This window comes from Staurois parvus, unplaced genomic scaffold (assembly GCF_062004578.1).
Source record: "Staurois parvus isolate SC_StPar_1 unplaced genomic scaffold, SC_StPar_1.0 ptg000213l, whole genome shotgun sequence".
Taxonomy (NCBI): domain Eukaryota; kingdom Metazoa; phylum Chordata; class Amphibia; order Anura; family Ranidae; genus Staurois; species Staurois parvus.
In genome coordinates, this window is record NW_028318009.1 from 961,867 (window position 1) to 976,391 (window position 14,525).

Sequence of the window (14,525 nt, forward strand, 5' to 3'; positions counted from 1 at the left end):
CTGGAGGCGCAAGATGCAAACCCAAATGCATAACATCTCCCTCAGTGCTGGAGGCGCAAGATGCAAACCTTCATTCCAATGCATGGATGTAAACTCCCTCCATGCGAAGGCACAAACCTTCACCCTCTCCAAAATATGGGTGCAAATCCCCCCCCCCCCCCAAAATGAAAGTGGTGTTTTCTTTTTAAGGCTCTTTCCTTTTTCATTTGGTGATCTGGCCAGAAAGTCTGCTTTCAATAGAACAAGCACATCCTTAATCAGCTATTACATATAACACTCTCCTTACTCCTGGACTGACAATGCTGGTGTCCGAAGGTGCTCTCTGTGCTCCTTCATCCAGAGTGGACACACTATTAGAGGAGGTGTTACCGGCCAGATCACCAGGTGAAAACAGAAAAAAAATCCTAAGAGAAGAAAACTAATGCAGCCACCACATCTAATGACAACTGCAATGTATGGTTTTGAGTTTAATACGGTATTATCACATATATGCAATGTTCCCTCTTCCCTCCTCCCCAACTGACAGTATGGGTGCAAACCTTTCCCTCCCCAAAGTCAAGGCACAAATCATCTCCCCTCTCTAAGTTAAAGTGTTACTAAGCCCACAACAGCACAATCAGTCTGTATATGCAGTAAAGCATGCTTGTTATACTCACTGTGGAACCTAAGGGGTTAATCCTCTGCATTGTGTAAAAAGGCTCTTTGTTTCTGACTGCTCTGCTTAGCCCATTGTTTAAGCAACCACCTCTTAGCTCCTGATAAGACAGACTGAACCGTAGGCATTTTGCACATGCTCGGTTTGGTGTGCATTGCTAGAGGTTTTTTTTCTTGGGAGAGTATGATCAGCAAAGGGCCAATCAGCAGGTCAAGGGTCTGCATCCTCCTAGAGCAGAAAGAAAACTTCTCCTACAAGCTTTAGCTAGTGCTTGGCTGAACACTGATAAAAGTCACAAGACTGCTATATACTGGTGATGGGAAAAAGGTATTTAGCAGTTTATATTTACTAAAATAATTGCATTTCCATGTTGGGTGTACTGTGGGAGACCGCATATTGTGAATGCAGGGTCCGGGGAGAGCGGATATAGTGAATGCAGGGTCCGGGGAGAGCGGATATAGTGAATGCAGGGTCCGGGGAGAGCGGATATAGTGAATGCAGGGTCCGGGGAGAGCGGATATAGTGAATGCAGGGTCCGGGGAGAGCGGATATAGTGAATGCAGGGTCCGGGGTTTAGTAACACTTTAAGGCATTGGAGCAAACCTTAATGAGCTTGGGTGCAATCCCCCCACAAGGGAAGGCACTAGGGCAAGAAAGGCACCCACCAAAGTGAAGGCACGGGAGCAAGAACTAGCCCCCCACCCTCCAAAAATGTGTGTGCTAGTGCTAATCCTCCCCCTGAATGAAGGTACATGCACAACACATTCCATTTACCCACTAACAGCAGTGCTACCCCACGGTAAAGTGTTGTAACCCTCAGACATGAAATATGAGCAAAGCATATCCCTCTATAGTGTTTACTTGTCTCCCTCCAGAGCACTAAGTGTCATCTGTCTGCTGCCTCCTTCCTTGGATATCAGCATGAGCCACTTCTGACAAGTTTTCCCTGACACCAAGAAAAAGATGGTGACAGGGAGAGGAGTGACAGCCTCAGCTCTGCTCCTGTGTGGAGGGGGGGTGTGTGTGTTTCCTCCAATCAGCTCTCAGAGCTCTCTTCACCGATTGCAACATCTCCCTGCCCCGTGTGTTTCAGAGCTGAGAGATGCTTTGTAATTTCTGCACTTTGCATAGGACAGACGACTGCAGATAAACAGGTACAATTTATGTAGAGGGATTTTTTTCATCTCTGTGTATCACTTGAGGGATGCCAGTCACTTCACTGGGTATATGTAAGAGAATGGCTATATATATATATATATATATATATATATATATATATATATATATATATATATATATATATATATATATATATATCTCACACACACACACAACCACTTTAATGCATGGGCAAGACACCCCCCCAAGTGAACCTTCCCTAAGTAGAGGCGTGGAATTACCCCAATGCCTTCGTTTGGTGGGGGGGGGTGGCATAAGGGCAATGCCTTCTCCCCTTTTACAAACCTTCACCCCCTCCAAGTGAAGACACTAGTGCAATGTTCCTGTAAAACCTTTGACCCCCTAAAAAGAGGGTAAGGGCATGGGCACAACCCCAACCCCCCGAATTGAATACACAAACGCTACACTCACCTCTAAGTGAACACATTGGCCTAAGGCTCCCCCTCCTAAGTGAAGGCACTGGTGCAATGTTTATGTAAAGCTTTCACCCCCTAAAAAAAAGGCAACACCACAAGCAAAAGGGCATAGACACAACCCCGACCCCTGAATTGAAGGCACAGGCGTTACAATCGCCTCTAAGTGAATGCATTGGTGTAATGCTCCCCCTTCTAAGTAAAGGTCCTGGAGCAATGTTCACGTAAAGCCTTCACCCCCTAAAAAGAGGGCGCTAACACAAGCAAAAGTAAGGGCATTGGCACAGGTACAACCCCAACCCTCAAACTGAAGACACAAATGCTACACTCGCCTCTAAGTGAACACATTGGCGTAAGGCTCCCCCTCCTAAGTGAAGGCACTGGTGCAATGTTCATGTAAAGCCTTCGCCCTATAAAAAGAAGTTACCAACACAAGCAAAAGGGAATGGGCACAGGTGCAGCCCCAACCTCCGAATTGATGGCACAGACGCTACAATCACATCTGACGTAACGCTCCCCCTCTTAAAGTGGAGTTCCAGCTACAAAAACTGTATCTGCTGACTTTTAACACCCACTCACCTCTCCCAGAGTGCAGCGATGTGCTCACCCGTGCCAACCCTTCTCTCCTCCATGGCGCCGGCATTTCAACTGTGGGCACCAGGCTATGACAGCTTGCGGCTTCAAAGCCCGGTGCCCACAGCGCATGCGTGAGTCGCGCCACACCTCCTGATTGGTCTGGCAGTCTTCTGGGACCTGTTAGCCCTGGTTCACAATGATGAGATGCAGAATTTGCAGCGTTTTTAGCGCAAATTCCGCACCGCATCAGAATCGCACCCCGTTCATGTGAACTGATGCGGGTGTGTATGTTAAGTTAACAACACCCTGAAAGCGGTGCGATGTGAACAATCGGATCGTATAGGTGTGAATACCCATGCGATCCGATTCTAGTGCGGACACAAAAAAGGGTCCTGCACGTTTTTGGTGCGGGTGCGATTAGAGCCATACAAAACGTATGGCTCTGATGACACTGCACACAAATCGCATGTGATTTGCAGGGGAATGCAGTGCAGTTCCTGTGTGAATCACATGCTACATACAGGGCCGCACGTATGTGAACCCCAAGCTGAAAGCTCCCAGGAGACTGCAGGAGGAAGGAGGGGGGCCGAACTTGCGGCTCACTTCGTCACGGCAAACTGAGCTGGAAGTGGGAGCAGGTACCTGTCAAAAACAGGAATCTCCTCCCCCCTCAAGATGTGAAAATATGGCAGTGGGGGGGAGGAAGCAACTAAGCGGAGCTTCTGCTTTTGAGTGGAACTCCACTTTAAGTGAAGGCGCTGTTAACAGAAAACCATTGCCGCCCCCCCCAAAAAGAAGGCAGTAACACAGGCAAAAGTAAGGGAATGGGCACAACAAACCCCAAAATAGAAAGGCACAGACGCTACAACCTCCTTTAAGTGAATGCATTGGCATAAGGATCCCCCTCCTATGAGAAGGCACAAGTGCAAGCCTTTGTGCCAGCAAAATATAAAGGCACAGGCATAACCCCCCCCCCCCCCAAAAAAAAAGGGAAGGGGTGCAGCCCCCTCCAAAAGTGAAGGAAGGGGTGCAGCCCCCTCCAAAAGTGAAGGAAGGGGTGCAGCCCCCTCCAAAAGTGAAGGAAGGGGTGCAGCCCCCTCCAAAAGTGAAGGAAGGGGTGCAGCCCCCTCCAAAAGTGAAGGAAGGGGTGCAGCCCCCTCCAAAAGTGAAGGAAGGGGTGCAGCCCCCTCCAAAAGTGAAGGAAGGGGTGCAGCCCCCTCCAAAAGTGAAGGAAGGGGTGCAGCCCTCTCCTCCCCCTCCCAGTAAAAGCACACTTCCCACTTGGCAGCCTGGGTACAGTGCGCCCTCTAGTGAGCACACCGGGGGAAGCACAGAGAGGGGTAGGTTGGGGAGATGACTGACAAGCTGTCAGCAGTTCTGGCGCACACACTGCCCCCTAATGGAGGGACGAGGAATGACCACAGAGCAGGTCACAGGTCCCCATGGTGATGGTGTAGGGCCCCCCCAGACCTGTCCCCAGGACACTGCACCCCTCCAGACCTGTCCTCAGCACACTGCCCCCCCTCACGTTGATGAAGGCCGCCATACTCACATCTCCGGAACCATTTCATCCAGTAATGGACGATGGTGACATGCTGCTTCTTGTTCTCGATGCACCAGGTGGACAGGCTCTGGATGGACTCCATGGTGTTGGTGACAGACTGCAGCTTGCGGTCCAGAGCGGCTTCCATGGCCCCGACAGAGGCCTTGCTGCTGCCAGCCGCCATGTTGGTTCCCCCACAATGCCCTGCGGCCGATATGGAGGAAGGGGGAGGGGGGTGTAATGGGTATAGCGAGCTACGGGCCGCTCGTCATGACAGAACTGGAGACGAAGGAGAGACGGGACACGGCTGCCACACGACACACAGCGTTTAATAGGCGACTAGAATGGTATGGCGGCGGAGCGCGCGCACGAGAGCGACCAACGCGTGCGTCACCGGCGAGCTGACACGACCCGAGAGCGCGCCTCGATGCCCGCGTTATATATTGGAGAGCGCGAGCACGGCAGCGAGAGCGCGAGCCGAACACGCCCCCTCAGTTGCTGTGCGGACGCTTTGCGGGCACGCCCCCCTCTCAGTGCTGCGAGTTTCCTCAGAAAGAGGCGGGAAGGTAGAAAGGCTGACCGGTCATGTGTATAGAGAGCAATGCAGATGGCAGTCCACAAGGAAATAAAAGATCATGGCAGTTTGTTGTCACCTGCTTTTCAATAAAACATAATACAAGAGATAAATCTCTGACGTTGGTTGCCCATAGCAACGACAAAACAAAAGGTTTAGGCCTCATTCACACCCGAGTGTTCGGTCACCTGAATCTCAAAGCGTGACAAAGTTGAGGAATCCCATCATTCTCAATGGGCCTGTCCACATCTGAGCTCTGGGTCATTCATCCCGTGAAGTTCGAAAAAGTAGTCTGGGCGCCATATTGCACATTTTTTTTTTAGCCCCGTAGACTTTAATACTTGGTTCAGATCTATTCCTGCAGATTTGCGCACGCACGTCGCGTGTAGGGCACCCTGTTCATTTCAATAGGCTGCCCTGCCCTCAAGAAATGCGGCGAAAGACGTCCCTGACACGTTACAAAAATGAATGGCACCCTTGTGCGTCCGTTAACCGCTTTCTCGCCGCCCTATAGTAGAACTACTGCTACAAGGCGGCGCAAAATCATGTATTTATATACGCAATTTGCATCTCCGGGTAGGGGGCACATGTGCCACCCTACCAGTGCCGCCATTGTCAATCTAGGGATGTCAATCACCGGGTCCCGGCCGGAGATTCCTCGCCAGCACCCGGCGATCGTCGTGCAAAGCTGACAGGGGACAGAGCTGTGTGTAAACAACATAGATCTCTCTCCTGCCAGCAAGGACATGCTGCTGTGTATCTCTCTGCACCCCATGTCTCCATATTAAACAGCACACAGTTAACCCTTTGATCGCCCCACGTTAACCCCTTCCTGCCCAGTGCCATTATTACAGTGTCAGTGCTTTTTATTAGCACTGATCACTGTATTGGTGTCACTGGGAATGTCAGTGACACCAAGTCAGTTCCCCCCCAGTGTCAGAATGCCCGCCGCAGTCCCCCTATAAGTCGCTGATAGCCGCCATTACTAGTATAACAACAAATAAAAATAAAAATCCCAGTGTCTATACCGCCATTTGTAGACGTTATAACTTTCACGTAAACCAATTAATTTACACGTATTGGGATTTTTTTTTTTAGCAAAGACATGTCGCAGAATACATGTTGGCCTAAATTTATAATGAAATTTGATTTTTAATTTTTTTTTACTGGACATATTTCATAGAAAAAGTCAAAAATATACTTTTTTTCTCAAAATTGTCAGTCTTTTATTACAGCGCAAAAAATTAAAAACGCACAGGCGGTGAAATACCACCGAAAGAAAGCTCAATTCGTGGGAAAAAAGGATATAAATTTAATTTGGGTGCAGGCGTTGCATGACCGCGCAATTGTCAGTTAAAGTAATGCAGTGCCATATCGCAAGAAAAATTGGCCTGGTTAGGAAGGGGGGGGGGGGAAATCCTCAGAAGGGCGAGGGGTTAAAGAGCGGCACATTTCTCTGTGTGTCGGGAACACACACCATTTTGCGCATGTTCCCAACAAGCATAGATCTGGCTGCAAAAATTGAAATCGAACGACAGATTGCAAAAGATAGCAGGACCAACCCCCAAAAATGTCTTCAAATATATTAACCACCTGCCGACCGCAGATAGCCGAATGACGGCTACACTGCGGTCGGCCAGTTCTGGCAGGGCGTCATATGACGTCCTCCCAGAACGCGCTCTTCGGGGCGCGCACCCGGCGATCTCCGTGATCGCTGTGTCCTAAGGACACAGCTGATAACGTGATGTGGTAAAAGGCCAATCACAGCGGCCTTTTACCACGTGATCAGCCGTGTCCAATGACATGCTGATCACCGGGAAATGTAATTGCCGTTTCTCAGCTTCACTTTCCTCACGCTGTGAAAGTGCTGCCGAGAACCAGCAGTTGTCAGAGCAGGGATCAGCACCGATCATCAGGGCACTGATGATCAGTGCCCTGATGATCGGTGCCCAGCAGTGCCACCCACCAGTTCCGCCCACCTGTGCCCAGCAGTGCACAAACCTGTGCCACCCAGCAGTGCCACACACCTGTGCCCACCAGTGCCACCCAGTATTGCCCATCAGTGCAGCCCAGCAGTGCTGCCAGTCAGTGCCCAGTGGTTGTGCCAGTCAATGCCTAGCAGTGATGCCAGTCAGTGCCACCTATCAGTGCTGTCTATCAGTGCCACCTATCAATGCCGCCTATCCGTGATACCTCATTAGTGCTGCCTATCAGTGCTGCCCAGGGGTGGACTGACCATTTGGAAACTCGGGCACTGCCCGAGGGCCTGGGGTCAGTAGGGGGCCCCATGAGATGCCCCTGGTACCTTTTTCATAGGCTTTTTTGAGTTTGGGCAAGGACACAGGGGCCCCATGATCCCCTATTGCCCGGGGGCCCCATGAGTTGTCAGTCCGCCCCTGGTGCCGCCTATCCGTTCCATCTCGATAGTGCTGCCTATCAGTGCTGCCTATCAGTTCCCATCAGTGCTGCCTATCAGTGCTGTCTATTAGTGCCCATCAGTGCTGCCTCATCAACGCACATCAGTGAAGGAGAAAAATTACCTGTTTTAAAAATTTTATAATAGAAACGAAGAAACTTTTTTTTTTCAAATTTTTTGCACTTTTTTTGTTTATAGCGCAAAAAGTAAAGTGCCCAGCAGTGATTAAATCCCACCAAAAGAAAGCTCTATTTGTGAGAAAAAAATTATAAACATTTCATATGGGTACAATCTTGCATGACCGCGCAATTGTCATTCAAAGTGCAACAGCGCTGAAAGCTGCAAATTGGCCTGGTAAAGAAGGGGGTATAAGTGCCTGGTAGGCAAGTGGTTAACAGTAAAAAGGTCCGGTCCGAGCATGTAGGCCCTTTACAAAATAATCTAGAGTGGGTGACTGGGGACAAAGAGAAGGCAAATTTATTAAATCCCTTCTTCAGCTCTGTGTATACAAAGGAGCATGGGGGAGCTCTTGTCCATAATGGGCATGGTACTGACACAGCTCCAGATGATCCACAATGGCTCACAATTGATATGATCCAAAAATATTTACACAGTATAATGGTGAATAAAGCACCTGGACTGGATGGCATGCACCCATGGGTCCTTAAAGCATTGAGCTCTGTCATTTCAAAGCCATTGTTTCTCATTTTTAGGGACTCTTTAATGACTGGCAGAGTACCACTGGATTGGCGTAAGGCCAATGTGGTGCCAATATTTAAAAAGGGGTCAAAATCTTTACCAAGTGATTACAGACCTGTTAGTGTAACTTCTACAGTTGGGAAGATATTAGAGAGTTTAATAAAAGACCACATAGATGAGTTCTTGCTGGAAAAAAATATTTTAAGCAACAGACAGCATGGATTCATGAGTTGTCAAACAAATCTGATTTCTTTTTATGAGGAGGTGAGCAAAACCGTGGTATACTTGACAGAGGGGTGGCAGTGGACGTGGTATATTTGGACAGAGGGGTGGCTGTGGACATAGTATACTTGGACAGAGGGGTGGCGGCGGATGTGGTATACTTGGACAGAGGGGTGGCGGTGGACGTAGTATACTTGGACAGAGGGGTGGCGGTGGATGTGGTATACTTGGACAGAGGGGTGGCAGTGGACGTAGTATACTTGGACAGAGGGGTAGCGGTGGATATGGTATACTTGGACAGAGGGGTGGCGTTGGACGCGGTATACTTGGACAGAGGGGTGGCGGTGGACGCGGTATACTTGGACAGAGGGGTGGCGGTGGACGCGGCATACTTGGACAGAGGGGTGGCGGTGGACGTGGTATACTTGGACAGAGGGGTGGCGGTGGACGTGGTATACTTGGACAGAGGGGTGGCAGTGGACGTGGTATACTTGGACAGAGGGGTGGCGGTGGACGTGGTATACTTGGACAGAGGGGAGGCGGTGGAAATAACATCTGGGATTAAAAATCCCAATTCAGTCTTTGCAGATGACACCAAGCTGTGCAGTGGAATAACGTCCTTACAGGATGTCTCCAATTTACAAGCCGACCTCAATGCACTGAGGTTTAATGTTGATAAATGTAAGGTTCTGCACTTGGGGGGCTAAGAATATGTATGAATCATACATACTAGGGGGGGTACAACTGGGGGAATCAATGGTGGAGAAGGATCTGGGGGTTCTGGTAGATCACAAGCTTAATAATGGCATGCAATGCCAAGCTGCGGCTTCTAAAGCGAGCAAAATCCTCTCTTTTATTAAAAGAGGTATAGACTCCAGAGAGAGAGATATCATTTCCCCCGGTACAAATCATTAGTAAGACCTCATCTGGAATATGCAGCTCAGTTTTGGGCACCAATTCACAAAAGAACATTGGGGAACTGGAGAAAGTAAAGAGAAGGCAACCAAACTGATAAGAGGCATGGAGGAGCTCAGCTATGAGGAAAGATTAGAGGAACTGAATGTACTCTCTTGAGAAGAGGAGATTAAGGGGGATATGACTTCCATGTATAATACATAAGGGGGGATACGATCTCCATATATAATACATAAGGGGGGATATGATCACCATGTATAATACATAAGGGGGGGGGATATGATCTCCATGTATAATACATAAGGGGGATATGATCTCCACGTATAATACATAAGGAGGATATGATCTCCATGTATAATACATAAGGGGGGATATGATCTCCACGTATAATACATAAGGGGGGATATGATCTCCACGTATAATACATAAGGGGGGATATGATCACCATGTATAATACATAAGGGGGGATATGATCACCATGTATAATACATAAGGGGGGATATGATCTCCATGTATAATACATAAGGGGGGATATGATCTCCATGTATAATACATAAGGGGGGATATGATCTCCACGTATAATACATAAGGGGGGATATGATCTCCATGTATAATACATAAGGGGGGATATGATCACCATGTATAATACATAAGGGGGATATGATCTCCATGTATAATACATAAGGGGGGATATGATCTCCATGTATAATACATAAGGGGGATATGATCACCATGTATAATACATAAGGGGGGATATGATCTCCATGTATAATACATAAGGGGGGATATGATCTCCATGTATAATACATAAGGGGGATATGATCTCCATGTATAATACATAAGGGGGGATATGATCTCCATGTATAATACATAAGGGGGATATGATCTCCATGTATAATACATAAGGGGGGATATGATCTCCATGTATAAATACATGGAGATCATATCCCCCCTTATGTACTATACATGGAGATCATATCCCCCCCTTATGTATTATACATGGTAATCATATCCCCCCTTATGTATTATACATGGAGATCATATCCCCCCTTATGTACTATACATGGAGATCATATCCCCCTTATGTACTATACATGGAGATCATATCTCCCCTTATGTACTATACATGGAGATCATATCCCCCTTGTGTCATACATGGAGATCATATCCCCCCTTATGTATTATACATGGAGATCATATCCCCCCTTATGTATTATACATGGAGATCATATCTCCCCTTATGTATTATACATGGAGATCATATCTCCCCTTATGTATTATACATGGAGATCATATCTCCCCTTATGTATTATACATGGAGATCATATCCCCCCTTATGTATTATACATGGAGATCATATCCCCCTTATGTATTATACATGGAGATCATATCCCCCTTATGTATTATACATGGAGATCATATCCCCCTTATGTATTATACATGGTGATCATATCCCCCCTCATGTATTATACATGGAGATCATATCCCCCCTCATGTATTATACATAGTGATCATATCCCCCCTTATGTATTATACATGGAGATCATATCCCCCCTTATGTATTATACATGGAGATCATATCCCCCCTTATGTATTATACATGGTGATCATATCCCCCCTTATGTATTATACATGGAGATCATATCCCCCTTATGTATTATACATGGTGATCATATCCCCCCTTATGTATTATACATGGAGATCATATCCCCCTTATGTATTATACATGGAGATCATACCCCCCTAATGTATTATACATGGTGATCATATCCCCCCTTATGTACTATACATGGAGATCATATCTCCCCCTTATGTATTATACATGGAGATCATATCCCTCTTATGTATTATACATGGTGATCATATCCCCCCTTATGTATTATACATGGTGATCATATTCCCCTTATATATTATACATGGAGATCATATCCCCCTTATGTATTATACATGGAGATCATATCCCCCCTTATGTATTATACATGGAGATCATATCCCCCCTTATGTACTATACATGGAGATCATATCCCCCCTTATGTACTATACATGGAGATCATATCCCCCTTATGTGTTATACATGGAGATCATATCCCCCCTTATGTATTATACATGGAGATCATATCCCCCCTTATGTATTATACATGGAGATCATATCCCCCCTTATGTATTATACATGGAGATCATATCCCCCCTTATGTATTATACATGGAGATCATATCCCCCTTATGTATTATACATGGAGATCATATCCCCCCCCCCCTTATGTATTATACATGGAGATCATATCCTTGGATCCTTGACTGCCAAAAAGTCTCTCACATGTAGTACCCCCATACTCTGGAGAAATAGCAGAATATGTCTTGGGGTGTAATTCCACATACACCCATGACATGTGTGAGTAATATATAATTTAAGTGACAACTTTGTGCAGAAATTTTTTTTTTCTTTTGTCATATTTCAAAAACTTGTGGTAAAAAAAAACTCTTACATTGACTCAACATTCCTTTCAGCAAATTGTTTGGGGTGTCTACTCTCCAAAAAGGGATCATTTGGGTGGGTTTTGTGCTATCCTGGCATTTTATTCCCAACATTAGCACACATAACCCACTCTTCCAATCACTTGAAGACGAGGCCATTTCTGACACTCTTTGTTCACATGATAAAAATCAGTATTTTTTGCTAGAAAATTACTTTGAACCCCCAAACATTATATATTTTTTAAAGCAGAGGCTCTAGAGAATAAAATGGTGGGTATTGCAATTTTTTTTATGTCACACAGTACTTGCACAGCAATTTGTGAAAAGCAATTTTTTTGGACAAAATTCACATTTTTGAATGTTAATGCACAAAAACACAATATATTGGCCAATGTTTAGGTATGATATAAAAGATGACGTTATGCCAAGAAAATAGATACCAAACATGACATGCTTTAAAACTGCGCACGCCCCGTGCAATGGTGACAGACTACATACATTTTCAATATCCATAGGCGATGCTTTTAAAGCCTTTACAGGCTACCATTTTAGACTTACAGTGGGGATCGAAAGTTTGGGCACCCCAGCTAAAAATTTGTATTAATGTGCATAAAGAAGCCAAGGAAAGATGGCAAAATCTCCAAAAGGCATCAAATTACAGATTAGACATTCTTATAATATGTCAACAAAAGTTAGATTTTATTTCCATCATTTACACTTTCAAAATAACAGAAAACAAAAAAATGGCGTCTGCAAAAGTTTGGGCACCCTGCAGAGTTAATATCTTGTACTGCCCCCTTTGGCAAGTATCACAGCTTGTAAACGCTTTTTGTAACCAGCCAAGAGTCTTTCAATTCTTGTTTGAGGTATCTTTGCCCATTTCCTTACAAAAGTCTTCCAGTTCTTTGAGATTTCTGGGCTGTCTGTCACGCACTGCTCTTTTAAGGTCTATCCATAGATTTTCAATTATGTTGAGGTCAGGAGATTGTGAAGGCCGTGGCAAAACCTTCAGTTTACGCCTCTTGATGTAATACCCCGTGGATTTCGAGGTGTGTTTAGGATCATTATCCATTTGTAGAAGCCATCCTCTCTTTAATTTCAGCTTTTTCACATATGGCATCAAGTTACCATCCAAAATTTGTTGAAATTTTATTGAATCCATTTTCCCTTCTACTCGTGAGATGTTCCCTGTGCCACTGGCTGCAACACAACCCCAAAGCATGATTGATCCAACCCCATGCTTAACAGTTGGACAGAGATTCTTTTCATTAAATTCTGTGCCCCTTCTTCTCCAAACGTACTTTTGCTCATTCCGGCCAAAAAGTTCAATTCTAACCTCATCGGTCCACAGAACTTGTTTCCAAAATGCATCAGGCTTGTCTATATGTTCATTTGCAAAGTTCAAACGATGATTTTTGTGGTGAGGACGTAGAAGAGGTTTTCTTCTGATGACTCTTCCATGAAGACCATATTTGTACAAGTATCTCTTTATAGTGGAATAATGTACCACAACTCAAGTGTCTGCCAGATCTTTCTGGAGGGATCGTGCAGTCAAACGTGGCTTTTGAATTGTTTTTCTCACAATCCTGCGAGCTGTTCTGTCTGAAATTTTTCTTGGTCTTCCAAACCTTGCTTTAACTTCCACTGTTCCTGATGACTGCCATTTCTTAATTACATTCCGAACAGAGGATATTGACATCTGAAAACGCTTTGCTATCTTCTTATAGCCTTCTCCAGCTTTGTGAGTGTCAACTATTTTCAGTTTCAGTTTTCTAGACAACTGCTTAGAAGAACCCATGGTGCTGATTGTTGGGGCAAGGTCAGATGAGTCTTGGCATTTAAAACCTTTGAGATTGACATCACCTGGTCTTCCCAGACGATGATTGAGAACAATCCATGACACTGGCAGGTCTCAGCTTTGCAAAGGGGGCAGTGCATGCTATAAATTCTGCAGGGTGCCCAAACTTTTGCAGACGCCATTTTTTTGTTTTCCGTTATTTTGAAAGTGTAAATGATGGAAATAAAATCTAACTTTTGTTGACACATTATAAGAATGTCTAATCTGTAATTTGATGCCTTTTGGAGATTTTTCCATCTTTCCTTGGCTTCTTTATGCACATTAATACAAATTTTTAGCTGGGGTGCCCAAACTTTCGATCCCCACTGTACAAAGGAGATCTGGTTCTAGAATTCGGGCCCCAATCAGACATTTGCAGCAATACCTCACATGCATAGCATAACCGCTGTTTACATATTGACACGGGGCCAATACTTACGTACGCCTTTGCGCAAGAGCGTGAGGGGACAGGGGTGCTTTCATTTTATTTTTTTTTTAATGATTAATTTTGCTTTTTTATTTTTACACTGTCCCTTTTACTTATTTATTTTTATCACTTTTTTTTATCAGAGGGAATGTAAATATCCCCTATGATAGCAATAGGCAGTGATCGGTATTCTTTTCTGAGAAATCTGGCGTCTATTAGACTGTAGATCTCTCCTCTGCCCTCAAAGCATCTGCTCACACCAAGATTAGCATGATAAGATGCTTTCCTATATTAACCTCCCTGGCGGTATTCCCGAGTGTAGCTCGGGGTAAAGTTTCAGTACCAAAAGCAGTAACCCCGAGCTACACTCGGGCTTACCATGCGGCGTTGCTCAGGGATTCCCTGCAGCGCTTACCTTGTCCTTCGCTCCCGCGATGTCCCCCCTGCAGCGTCCCCGGCCATCTCCTCCGGCCGATGCCGGCATCTGGCTTCCGGTCCCTGTGACGTCGGGACGTACGGGCACCGGAACCGGCGGCAAATTTGAAAGTTTTAAAAAATGTCATTTTTTAAAAAATGAATATAACATAGTAAAACA

General features: G+C 45.6%; 1 protein-coding gene across 4 annotated transcripts in view; it reads right to left on the reverse strand.

The window, feature by feature from the left end:
• Nucleotides 1-4,813, reverse strand: part of RPRD2 (regulation of nuclear pre-mRNA domain containing 2) — a 107,752-nt gene extending 102,939 nt beyond the window's left edge. For all 4 annotated transcript variants that reach the window (XR_016312972.1, XR_016312971.1, XM_089678948.1 and 1 more), the window contains exon 1: nucleotides 4,376-4,813. Coding sequence is in view for 2 of the 4 variants with exons in the window: in XM_089678948.1 (XP_089535074.1) it covers nucleotides 4,376-4,550 (175 nt within the window). In the remaining 2 variants the exon portion in view is untranslated. The remainder of the gene's footprint in view (nucleotides 1-4,375) is intronic.
• Nucleotides 4,814-14,525: the final 9,712 nt, after the last annotated feature.